Genomic DNA, 12,500 nt, shown 5'->3' on the forward strand with positions numbered 1-12,500 from the left:
CCATATGACTCTCAAAGGCTTTTGTGAAAAAGTGACTGGAAGCATTTAATGCCCGCGCACAGAGTCTGCGCTGCAGCCACAAGTGCAAGCCAAGTTTTTAAATGCGACCCTTTCATTACATTCACATTCACTGTATAAATGTTAACACAAACTCTCAAGGTCACTTTACCAGATTCACACACACACAGAGAAAGAGAGAGAGAGAGAGAGAGAGAGAGAGAGAAAAGAGAAGAGAGAAAAAAGGGGAGAGAGAGAGAGAGAAGAGGAGAGAAGAGGAGGAGAGAAGAAAAGGGAGAGAGAGATAGAAGAGAGAGAGAGAGAGAGAGACAGAGTGAGAGAAGCACACGTATGGCGAGTGCCATCCCTCTCTGGCCTGTCTCCCCCCCCAGAGCAGAGAGATGATAGAGATATCAGAGAGGCGATAAATAACCAGCACGCTCTTTAATTAGGCCGCGCCTTTCAAGCTCGCTTATTTAATGGAAACAATTAGACACACACATGAAAGGCCTGCACCCAGAAAATGAAGCCTGTGATTTATTTATTTACCCAGAATGCTGCGGTGGGGAAATAACATTGGCACACACACACACACACACACACACACACACACACACACACACACACACACACACACACACACACACACACACACACACACACACACACACACACACACACACACACACACACACACACACACACACACACACACACACACACACACACACACACACACACACACACACACACACACACACACACACACACACACACACACACACAGACACACACACACACACACACACACGATTGCATCAGTGTAATCAAGGAGAGGAGATGAGGGCAGGAGAAGAGAGGAGAGGAAAATGGGTCTTCTCTGTGTGCGCACAATTTCATTCACAGTGATCTGCACATGGCCAACACTTTCCGACCACCTGCTCCCAGTCATTCTGTAAGTAAATGAGGTGTGGAGGCCAGGTGTACTGTAACTTCATGGATTAAAGCACCACTAAAGAGTTTTTCGTACCTTAACATAACGTTTCCAAAATCATTTCAGCGGTTCATCAACTCGTAACTCGGTGAACGGCACTTCTGTATTGACTTCGCGGCCCTCTATCGGATATAACCGCACTATGTAACTTTACCAGATCGGGTAGCGTACCTGTGGTTCGATGAAATGAGACCTAAGAAACCACAAATGACTTGCTTCGATGTCGAAATACATCATACTGTCACAAAATCATGCAACATGCTCTACCTTGTTTGAGGACATCGTTATTTGCTGGATAAACAAATAGCGTGTGTGCAACCGAGGAAAAGTGCTTTAGTGTTGCTTTAATTCTCCCCATGCAACAGCATCAAGATCAACAAGAATGCATCATTGCAAGATCCAACATCAGATGTTCCTTCCGATAGCCCCTCAGGCCCTTGGTGTGCACATCTGATTCTAACTGGCCCCTCGACTTTTTGATGGCTGCTAACAGAGTTGTAGCAAAGATCCTTAATTACTGACAAGATAGAGCAACATAATGCATCTCTATGGAAGACAAATTCGAACAGTTCCTGTCTGCTTAAAGAGGCGTGTCGCAAAGACGTCATAGTGGGATATCGATCTCTGTCAGATTGGCAAGCAGTTCAGTTCGAATGTTAACAGGTCTGCTTAAAGGGGGATTTTGCCCCCCTCCCCTTTGCGAAGACAGAACGCAGAAATGATCGAACGTTTGCGCCTCTCGCTCCGCTTTGACCCTCTCTGGTTGTAGTCACGCTGCTTCCGAGGACAGGTGAGGTGACCACAGTAATGCTCTGATGTTAAAAGGCACCGAAGGGACTGACCATCAGAAGTGGCTCACAGAAAATCCCTGTGTGGAACTCTCTTTACGCATCTCTGATATCAAACCTGGAGCCAGACCGAAACAGCCCCATCTCACCCAAGTTATTTAAAGTTAATTCCCACGTCAAGAGAAGATGCATGCGTCTCTCGAAGCCAAGGTGCTGACAAAGGAAACAATGGCTTAAAAAGAAAAACAAGTGGACCAACTTGGCACTGGCGAGGAAGTGCTATAAAACACACCGGCACAGGGAGAGTGTGGCCACGTAGAGCATGAAACTACTGACTTTAACTGGGACTCTCATTCAGCAAGTGCAGTCCCTCAACAGTCCACATCAACACGCCAGTGAGAGAGTACTTCTAAAAGACAACACATCTCAACTGTGAGGTGATTAAGTCCTCGAGTTGCTCAAGCTCAAGTTATCATCTGCTGAATGTGATAAAAGCCTGAATTAAGCGTCTCATTCCTTGTTCTACTTTGGCTGCTAAGAGAAAATATAATGTGATAATAAAAAATGTCCACAAAATCAGTTTGCACTCCTCCTCCTCCATCATCTCTCTCTTGTTCCCCCTCTTTCCCTCTCTCTCTCTCTCTCTCCTTCTGTCTCTTTCCCTCTCTCTGTCTCTCTCCGTCTCCTTCCCTCTCTCCCTCTCTCTCTTTCCCCTTCTGTGTCTTTCCCTCTCTCTCTCTCTCTCTCTCTCTCTCTCTGTCCCTCTCTCCATCTCATGAGCTTTTACAGCATCTCTGCATCTCGGAGAGATAATCCCCCCGTTGGGCAGCCGGTCACTTTAATTGGTCTAATTTATGGAAGGTGCTGCAGCAGGCCAGTAGGAGCAGATGCCGTCCCTCCACCTCACCTCACCGACCCCTCGCTCCCTCTCTCTCTCTCTCTCTCTCTCTCTCTGCACTCGTTCGCTTCTGCTGACGTCATGTCTTTTCTCTCTCCTTTCTCTTTCTCTCCCTCTCTCCTCCGCTCCATCACTTTCACTCTCTCTGACTTATTGTCTCGCCCTCTCCTCCTCACCCCCCCCTCTCCTCCCCTCTTTCTCCCCTTCTTTCTTTCTTCATCTTTCTCCATCTCTATCGCTTTCCTGCCCTCCACCTCCCCCCCCCCTCCTCCTCCTCCCCTCCCCAAAAAAGCTGGCATTGTCCGCTGCGGAGGTTTGCCAAGGTTGCTCCCGGCGCGCCACCGCCGCTAAATTAATGACATCACTCGCAGGCCCGGGCCACAATAAAGTTTGCATCCTGTCCAATATCCTAAGTGGCTCCGTGGCTCCCACTCCGGCTCCGGCTCCCAAACACGCCGACAGGCTCTCCCCGCGGCCATCCATTACCCCGCCCCAAAGCAGCCGCCCGCGGGGAGGGGGAGAGCCACTCATTACGGAGGAGAAACATTTGGACTCGGATCAAAGTTCAGCCAGCATCTACACACATATACTCACTTCCAAACTCACTCACTCACACACACACACACACACACCTTTCTCACCTTCTCATACACATACATACATACACGCACACACACACACACACATACATGCATACACACACACACACACACACACACACATACACACGCACACACATATCTACACACACGCACACACACATACACATACACACGCACACACATATCTACACACACGCACACACACATATCTACACACACACACACACACACATCTACACACACACACACACACACACACACACACACACAAACATGCATACACACACACACAGCCACACACACACACACACACACACACACACACACATACACACGCACACACATATCTACACACACACACACACACATATCTACACACACACGCACGCACACACGCACACACGTCCTCCCATCTTGTGCGCCCTGATTTACAGCTGAATTAAGAGTGGTGCACAATAGCGTGTGTGTTTGCTCAGGTGGTTTGCGGTGAAAGGAGGAGGGCATGGTGTGTGTGTGTGATCTGGGGCTCGTCCATCTTACCCAGCTTATTCCTCTGATTCCGTATGCTGTCCAGCTCCTTGTGCAGGTGCTGCACGCTGCCGTGGACGTGGGAATTGGAGGCCGAGCCTGGAGGAGACAACAGAGAGAGAGAGAGAGAGAGAGAGGGAGAGAGAGAGAGAGGGAGAGGGAGAGAGAGGAAGAAAGAAATACAGAAAGGTAGACAGAGAGAGAGAGAGAGAGAGAGAGAAAGAAAGAAAGAAATACAGAAAGATGGACAGAGAGAGAGAGAAAGAGAGAGAGAGAGAAATACAGAGAGAGAGCAGGGAAGAAATAAGGAAAGACAGACAGACAGAGAGCATAAGAGAGAGAAAGACAGAGAGAGAGAGAACAAGAGAGAGAGAGAGACAGAGAGATGACTTATTAAAAACACGTCACCATCAAAGAGTTTGCGAGTGAGAGATGGGGATGTCTGGGCGGTGAGGAGCATCTGTGGTTTGGCCCGTGGAGGAGCCCTTATCTCCCCCCTCTTCCTCACACGCCTGCCTGAGATCTCCCATGCCCCCGTGTGACTCATGCTGCCTGTCAGCCGAATAAAGAAATCAACGCAAGAGGACTGTCTAAGTGGGAGAGAGGAGCGTGGCGCTACGTACGTCTGTGTGTGTGTGTGTGTGTGTGTGTGTGTCTGACTGTGTGTGTGTGTGTGTGTGTGTGTGTGTGCGCGCACTGTGGGAAGGGGAGGGATCAGACGTGAGATGAAATGATGAACAGAGGCTGACAAAACCATCTTCATCTGCAAGCGAGTGCATATTCTCCCTCTCTCTCTCTCTCTATCTATCTATCTATCTATCTATCTATCTGTCTATCGCTCTCTCTCTCTCTCTCTCTCTCTCTCTCTCCAAACAAACACGACTCATTCTCGCTCTGGGCTGCCGTGCCAACGCCTGAACCAACCTCAGCCTCAGCACCCGCAACAGGCGAGACTCGAGAGGGGGGGAGAAAAAAAAGCCCCCGCCAAGCAGGTTACCGTTTAACAGAGTCGTCAAACTCCCCGCCAACCACAAATCTGCTTTTCTTTCACCCTCTTGCTCTTTTTCACTCTTCATCCCTTTTTCTCCCCTCCCTTCTAATGGCGCTCTCTTGCTCGCCTTCCAAGGCTTTGGCATGCTCCTCATTTTAATGAAGAAATCCCATCAGAGGTGCTTAATCCTGTTTAGCGTTAAACATGATGATCTCAAACAAGCGCAACAACAACTTGGAGAGAGAGAGAGAGAGAGAGAGAGAGAGAGAGAGGAAAAAAAAACACACACACAATCTCATGTGTCACTCGCTGTCTAATGTGTGAAGGATATTCAGCAAGCTCCAACCAGCCCTAGGAGATAGTGGTGGCACAGAAGTGTGTGACTGTTTGCGGTGTGGTGAGTGTGCATATGTGTGTGCGTGTGTTTGTGTGTGTGTGTGTATGTGCGTGTGCATGCGCGCGTGTGTGTGTTAATAAAGTCAGAGAGTGGGGTTCTCCAGGAAAACCACAGCGCTTGCTCATTTAGGATCTAAATTATGTTTCATTCAGGTTTTTTCCTCTCTCCCTCCCTCTCTCCCTCTCTCCCTCTCTCTCTCTCTCTCTCCCTCTCTCCCTCTCTCTCTCCCTCTCTCCCTCTCTCTCTCTCAGCCCCCTGGAAGCGCTGGAGTATCCATTTGCATTCCCTGAGGACAGCCGGCGGATCAGGGGCAATTAGCTTGGCGTTACACTGTTACTGCGTGCAATAAAAATCACATCTTTCATCTGCCCCCAACAGGGGCTTGTGCGAGGCCCTGACTTTGATCAAGTCTCTCTCTTTCTTCCTCTCTCCTGCCTTCGCTCTCTCCATCTCTCCTTTCAATTATTATTATGACACGCCCTGTCTGGTTGAGGTTTGGGGATTCTAAATGAAGACATATACCGTTCTGTGATTGAGAGAGAGAGAGAAAGAGCGAGAGAGAGTGAGAGAGAGAGAGAGTGAGTGAGTGAGTGAGTGAGAGAGATAGAGGGAGAGAAAGAATGAATGAGAAAACCCCTTCGGAGAGGAGAGAAAAGGGGAAAAAAAAGGAAAAGAACGAGAGAAAAGTCCCATGCGGAAGGGAAGAGAGGAGCTTGTGTTCCAGCCTAACCCCATGCACCTGCACCTGCCCTGGCGAGGGAGCTCAGGGGGAAGTTTGCACCCTGCAACCAAACGTGTGCAAGACAACGGCACAGGAAATGTCACCGCGTGTTCGACAGGTCTGGATCGCAGTGCCAAGCACACGCGCACACACATACACTCACACACACACACACACACACACCTCCACCACCCCAGACAAGCCTCACCCCCCGAGGCCAGGATCCTGCAGACGATTCAGTCGATGAGCTTCAGAGGAGGGGGGGGGGGGGGGGGTTTGGGGGCTCAGACATGATCAGCCATATTCGTGGGCTGTATCCCGAGGGGGGTGTCATGGATTCCTTGCGTCACCTATTTGCAAAACCTGAGCTCCCTCTGAAACCCCCTGAACCAAGCCCTGTGTCTGCCAACGTCATCAGAGGCATTCACCCCTGCACACAGCACCAGCTGCTTATAACACACATCCGTCATGCACAGCACACACACACACACAGACACACACAGACACAGACACACACAGACACACACAGACACACACAGACACACAGACACACAGACACACAGACACACAGACACACAGACACACAGACACACAGACACACACACACAGACACACAGACACACAGACACACAGACACACAGACACACAGACACACACACACACACACACACACACACACACACACACACACACACACACATCAGGCACAAGACACACACACACACATCCATCATCAGCAGCAGGCGCATGGAGCAGAGAGCCTGGGAAAAGTCCTCGTCTCAACTGGTGAAGCGGCGAAGATGAGGTCAGGACTACAACTCCCAGCGTTACAGCAGAACTACATTACATTTGAACCAACTCAGCTCCCTGTAACCCTGTAATGTACGAAGCTCTTAAAATTATCTTGACAGTTTCTTGACTAGAATGTCATATACACCAGAATAAACAGGAGTTAAAATACACATCTTCTACATTTGAAATCACTACACACCATGTACCATCAGATTAAAACAATCTGGAAATCTAAAAGAGGGCTACATACTATACCACGCTACCAACTGGAGCAGAATGACTTAAGCAGACACGTTAAAGCACTTCACATTTCTGCAGGCTCTAGGTATAACAGGTGTGAACAACTTCACAACACCGGAGATTTGTTAACGCAGACATTGATGGATTGCTCATGTTAAACAATGCAATGCAATTATGTCAGTCAACTGAACGGTCACGATCGTTCCTGTATGGTGATACTACAGTATAGGCCCTGCTTTAACACACAACAGACACCACCACAGCGACTATGGACAAGAATTTTCAGTGACTGCGCAAAATCTACCCCCCCCCCCCCCCCCCAAAAAAAAAAATCCACTCAGCAAGCTGTAGGGCACTTGCGTAGCTTTCCATCTCCAGACGGCCCCTGTGCGCGAGCGCGACAGCCACGGAATGTCAATGTGACCCCCGCTGCTCTGCAGTGGCCAGGCAGTAAAGAGATGGACTGGCTGCTCCGCTCGACACACACACACACACACACACACACACGCAAGGATCTATCTCATCGCCATCTCCCTCTCTCCTCTCTCCTCCGCATTACGTCACTTGCAATTATGCAAAACGAGAGCGGCGCGCGGGCGAGAGAGAGAGAGAGATGGATAGAAAGAGAGAGAGAGAGAAAGAGAAAGAGAGATGGATAGAAAGAGAGAGAGAAAGAGAGAGAGATGGATAGAAAGAGAGAGAGAGTGTGAGAGAGAAAGAGAGATGGATAGAAAGAGAGAGAGAAAGAGAGAGAGAAAGTGAAAGAGAGATGGATAGAAAGAGAGAGAGAGAGAGAGAGAGAGAGAGACCTCCACGGCACGGCGGCGCAGCCACTCACAAGGTCATCGTGCCGCAGAGCATCTGGACGACAGCGAGTGAGTGTGGAGGGAGCCAAGAAACACACACACACACACACAATCATTTGCCTCTCTCTTACTCTAACACACACACACAGCCTCTCTCGAACACACACCCACACAGGGAAGCCGGACCCACACACTCCGCGACGATGAGGACACACCGAGAGAGCCCTGCGATTCCTACTGGATCATCTTTGCATAAAGGACAAAGCCTCAACTTCCAGCAGCACTATTCTGCTGACTAACTCACTTTCCCCCGACTACAGCGTGTACACGGGGCCTGCGGGGAGACAGGTGTCAAAGGGGGCGGGTCGAGCGTTAACCTGCGGACCACAGCCACTGCGCTTATAACCCACACCTACCGCACGCAAGGTGAATCGCCAGGCTCGGGGAACGACCGACCTGACCTTTCTCCCCCCATGACGTTACTGATGATAGATAAATAAACAACAAAAAAAGCAAAAGCCAACAGAGACACCTGGTGGGATTCAGGCGCAAAAGTGTGACTTTGTTAGCCTTTTGTCAGAACATCCACGAAGTCAACCCACAGATCATTTCAATCTATTGGCAGCATTGCAGCCAGGTGGCTATTGACCATCACCGGTCACCAACCGTTTGTCATGCCATGCATACAATCAATCTACCAACTACACCTACACCCACACCTACTGCCTCCTTTGGTGGTTGTGAAAGTGGTGCAAGTGCTGGCCAGACATAATTATAGCACACAAATGACTGCTCTTTTTCCCACAGGGCATAAAAGCCTGTCCTGGATCAGATAAGGTGCCGGACAAGCCACCACCTGTCCCCTGCCGCATTCAGGAGAAGAGTAATCTACATCTGTGTTCTCGCTCGCTCTCTCCCCCTCTCTCTCTCTCGCTGTCTCATTTGCTCTCTCTCTCTCTCTCTCTCTCTCTCTCTCTCTCTCTTTAAACACACACGTGTCCATTTTCTTATCATGATGAGATCTCCTTCTGCTTATCGTGGACGAGGAGGGACGGCGTGTGAGGAGATGAGTGTCAAGTACGGCCTCGAAAGAAACAATCATGGTGATTGACACCAATGGGACAGGGCTGGAGTTGTGTGTGTGTGTGTGTGTGGGGGGGGGGGGGGCAGGGCGGGGGATGGGGAGGGGAAGGGAGTGCTGCACATAAGTGTTTAAATGGGATGGAACGTCAAGGGGAGGGAAGAGAAGAAGTGCAAGGAGGAGATAAGGAGCCAAGAGAACAAGAGTGAAGAAGTGGGAACAACGAGGAGATGAGAAGAGATGAGAAGAGATGAGAAGTTAGGAGATACGTGGAGAAGATGGAAGATGATGATGGAGTGTAGTGGAGCACTGTTCTGCAAACTGCTCCTGAACCCTTCTTGCCCCAGTGTTCCTGCTCATTTCTTCCTGCATCTTTGTTACCCTCTTCACCCCACATCCCTCCCCTCTCTGCCCAAGTGTTCGAAACAAATAGAATTCCTGGCATTCCGATAAGGCACACAAATCTCGCATCAACATCAACGCTTGAGCGCAAATCTTCGCCGCGCTCTCTTAAGGCACTGTGCGCTCGCTGCCGCTCCAGGGCTTTGGAATCCCCAACACCTTTTGTCCCGCCGTCACAGTGACCGCCGTGTATCAAATGTGCCGCCCGCCAAAGCGCAGGAGGGTTTTTTTTATCGGTGCTCAAAGCACCGCCGCTCGAGCGGCAAACGCTGCCGATACCCAAAACAGGCAGATGACGGCCTATTGAGAGGCAGCAGCGGCGTTTTTGAAAGGGAGCACAGCGGTATCTGTCATCTCCCTTACCTCCCTGGGTTGTGAAAAGAAGAAGAAGAAGAAGAAGAAGAAGAAGGAGAAGAAGAAGAAAGAGAGCCCTTCTTCCTCCACACTGGCTGCCTTTGAGCGTTGGGACGCACAGAGTTGCGTGCTGGGGTCAGTGTTAAAAAAGCACGCTTTGGAGGACCGCCCAGATACTTCCTGCTTCGTTGGGGAAAACATGTTTTTTTTTTTTTTTTTTTAAAAGGAGATGATGACCAGGGATTTGTTGAGCAGAGGCAAGAGACAGGTGGAAAACATGAGGTAAAAGAATCAGTGGCTTTGAAGGGTCTCCTCTTATTCTTATTATTTAATAATGAATGGGCTACAAATGTACGTCCACACACTACATACACATTATGCATAATTACAGTTGTTGAGAGGATTATTACATTAAAACTTCCTCATACTGGGACAATATGCTGAACATCACTGGTCAGACACTAAATCTCTCAAACAAAAAACTCACTAGACACACACACACACACACACACACACACACCACACACACAGATAGGAAGCTGCCTAGAAGTTGAATTAAAAGGGGCACTTCACCTAAACTCTAAAATTAGACATTGCGCTCCTGACCTATAAAATCAGGTGGAGCCACTGAGCTCAGTGAATCACGTACACTGTACGCCTCCTCCGCAGAGCGCTGGCCCAGCAACAATAACGCTATGGGTCCCTTCACTTATCAGCACGTCTCTCACAGGGGTTAGTGGGGCTCAGCGCTCCTTTATACTTAAAGGCAGGTGCTCGGGTTTCACACAGATGCTTTAATTAGTAATTTATCCATTTTGCCAAAGTGGCCCTGTAATTAGGACAGTCTGTAATAACCTGTCTGTGGAGATCAGAAGGGAGAATGGCGTAAATCACTCACAGACAAACACACACACACATAGAGATATAAACAAATACACACCGTTAAGTCTTCTTGTCAAGGCCTCCTCTTGCAAGACTATACAGTAGATCTGCTCATCCAAATCCTCCAATATCTAGAGATGACAAGCAGAGGAAGGGATGGGATGAGGAAGAGAACAAACAGAGTGTTGACAAGAAGTAATGAGTCGTAGGAACAGACAACAAATGTCTGTCCTGTTGACCAATAAAGTAAACAAAAACTCCAGCAAACTCAACAAACAACCTACTATTATAAATAGAACGTTTATTGAATGTGAGGATTTTGCTTTTGTGCGGCTGTAATTTTAAGATTACCTCGGGCATTTGGATGCGTTATGTGTATGTGTTATTGTCTGGTGAGCATGTTTGGCAACTGAGAGCCTTTCAGTTTGTTCAACTGAGTTTATGTCTGAGGTGAGTGTTGGCAGAGCTCAATGAGACAAACTTATCAGGCAAGACTATTTGAGCGTATTTGATGTGAATTTGATGTTTTGCGTAAGTGGTCAGTGACTGAGGTCAGTGTTTCAGGATTCGGCTGGTGCGAGCGTTGGGTTTGACACCAAACTTCAGGCCTGATTTCTGATGTCTGTGTGTGTGTGCAAGTCTCTCACCGTAGGCTTGACCAGGAGCTGACCCATAACGGTGAACATGCGTGACAACCCTACTGGGGTACACACTGAGGACAGAGAGAGATCAGTGACTTACAAATACATACACAAACATTACACACATAACTTTTGTCTTCCTGCTGTCCAAAAATGCTCATAGTGTATTTCGCAACTGTAAATGAGCAAAATAATCCCTTATTTGACTCAACAGGCACGGGCCAGTTTCCCAGACACGGATTGAAGGTACCATCATCAGCAATTCTAAACGATTTCTAAGCCCAGCGAATATCTCCGATCATGATCCACTAGTTCTTAATTTCTTGAGTAAACTGTAGGGGGGGAAACGGTCTTCCCCAGGCTCCATAAACTGGAGACATGCAAAGTGGAGCGGGCTTGTCCTCCAAACAGAACAAAGCTGTTCCGGCCAATCACAAAAATGGCGGGCAAGGGAGTTTGAGGAAATAGAAGGAGAGTTTGGGGAGGGGATTGGTGATTTCGCTCTCTGGTGTTTCATTGGTGTTTGATTCAAATATCAACGGAACGGACATGACATCATCAAGAATTGCTGATGGTTCCTTAGTCCAAGACTGTCAAAAATCTTTTTTAGAGATTGCAGTTGTCTTTGAAGTTGTCTGTTAATCTAGGATTAGGGTTTTAATCTACGCCCAGGAAACCAGCCCCAAATGCAGCCCAGGTGCAGTGTACAGTACATGCTACGGGAGAGGAGAGGGGACATACTGAGCAGGAGCAGGCCGCCCATGAGAGAGATGCAGGAGTACAGGTAAGGCAGGTAGAACTCCCACAGGTCTGTCAGAGAGAGGGAGAGAACAGGACATCGCAGGATGAGGATCAACGTCGTTTGCTACGTTCAATCGGTTGTGTCTACTCACTCAACTGTCCCTCTAACACATGCACACATGTTATCACAATGTCTCCAAAACATCACTCCCTGGTCTGGCCTTGTTGGAATAATTATTTAAAAAGGCAGGATTGGGAAAAGACGCATCCCTACCGTATAAGGACTCCATGCTGGCTGCATCGTTGTCGATGAGGGCAGAGGCCACCCACACAATTCCCAGGATGAGCAGGCCAAGGAGGAACAGCATCACAAACGTCTCCAACACGCGTGACCTAATGCCCTACAAACACACACACGTATGCACACAACTATGGTCAACAAATCACACACAGACGTACAAATCTATCTTCTATTAAAAAAAAATCTACCAAAAGTATGTTTATCTTCCCAAATGTGCATTAGATGACATGACTGTGGAGCATTGTCCTGCAAATAGTGAAGAAACACGTCTACAGAAACAGAATACATACATTATGGCCTATGTAGACTACACATTGTTTTGGTCTTCCACGATGATCACATTA

The 12,500-nt window shown here is 48.5% G+C and overlaps 2 protein-coding genes across 2 annotated transcripts in view; one reads left to right on the forward strand and one right to left on the reverse strand.

Moving 5' to 3' along the window:
- The window catches only part of rnf32 (ring finger protein 32), a 39,964-nt gene extending 34,380 nt beyond the window's left edge, over positions 1–5,584 (forward strand). The window contains exon 8 of the mRNA XM_062521263.1: positions 5,447–5,584. Within this exon, the coding sequence (XP_062377247.1) occupies positions 5,447–5,485 (39 nt within the window). The 3' untranslated portion in view covers positions 5,486–5,584. The remainder of the gene's footprint in view (positions 1–5,446) is intronic.
- Positions 1–12,500, reverse strand: part of lmbr1 (limb development membrane protein 1) — a 53,306-nt gene that overhangs the window by 20,301 nt on the left and 20,505 nt on the right. The window contains exons 6-10 of the mRNA XM_062521261.1: positions 12,130–12,256; positions 11,856–11,924; positions 11,121–11,185; positions 10,532–10,604; positions 3,820–3,906 (exon numbers count right to left, since the gene is read on the reverse strand). Of these exons, the coding sequence (XP_062377245.1) occupies positions 3,820–3,906; positions 10,532–10,604; positions 11,121–11,185; positions 11,856–11,924; positions 12,130–12,256 (421 nt within the window). The remainder of the gene's footprint in view (positions 1–3,819; positions 3,907–10,531; positions 10,605–11,120; positions 11,186–11,855; positions 11,925–12,129; positions 12,257–12,500) is intronic.

This window comes from Sardina pilchardus, chromosome 19 (assembly GCF_963854185.1).
Source record: "Sardina pilchardus chromosome 19, fSarPil1.1, whole genome shotgun sequence".
NCBI classification, from domain to species: domain Eukaryota; kingdom Metazoa; phylum Chordata; class Actinopteri; order Clupeiformes; family Clupeidae; genus Sardina; species Sardina pilchardus.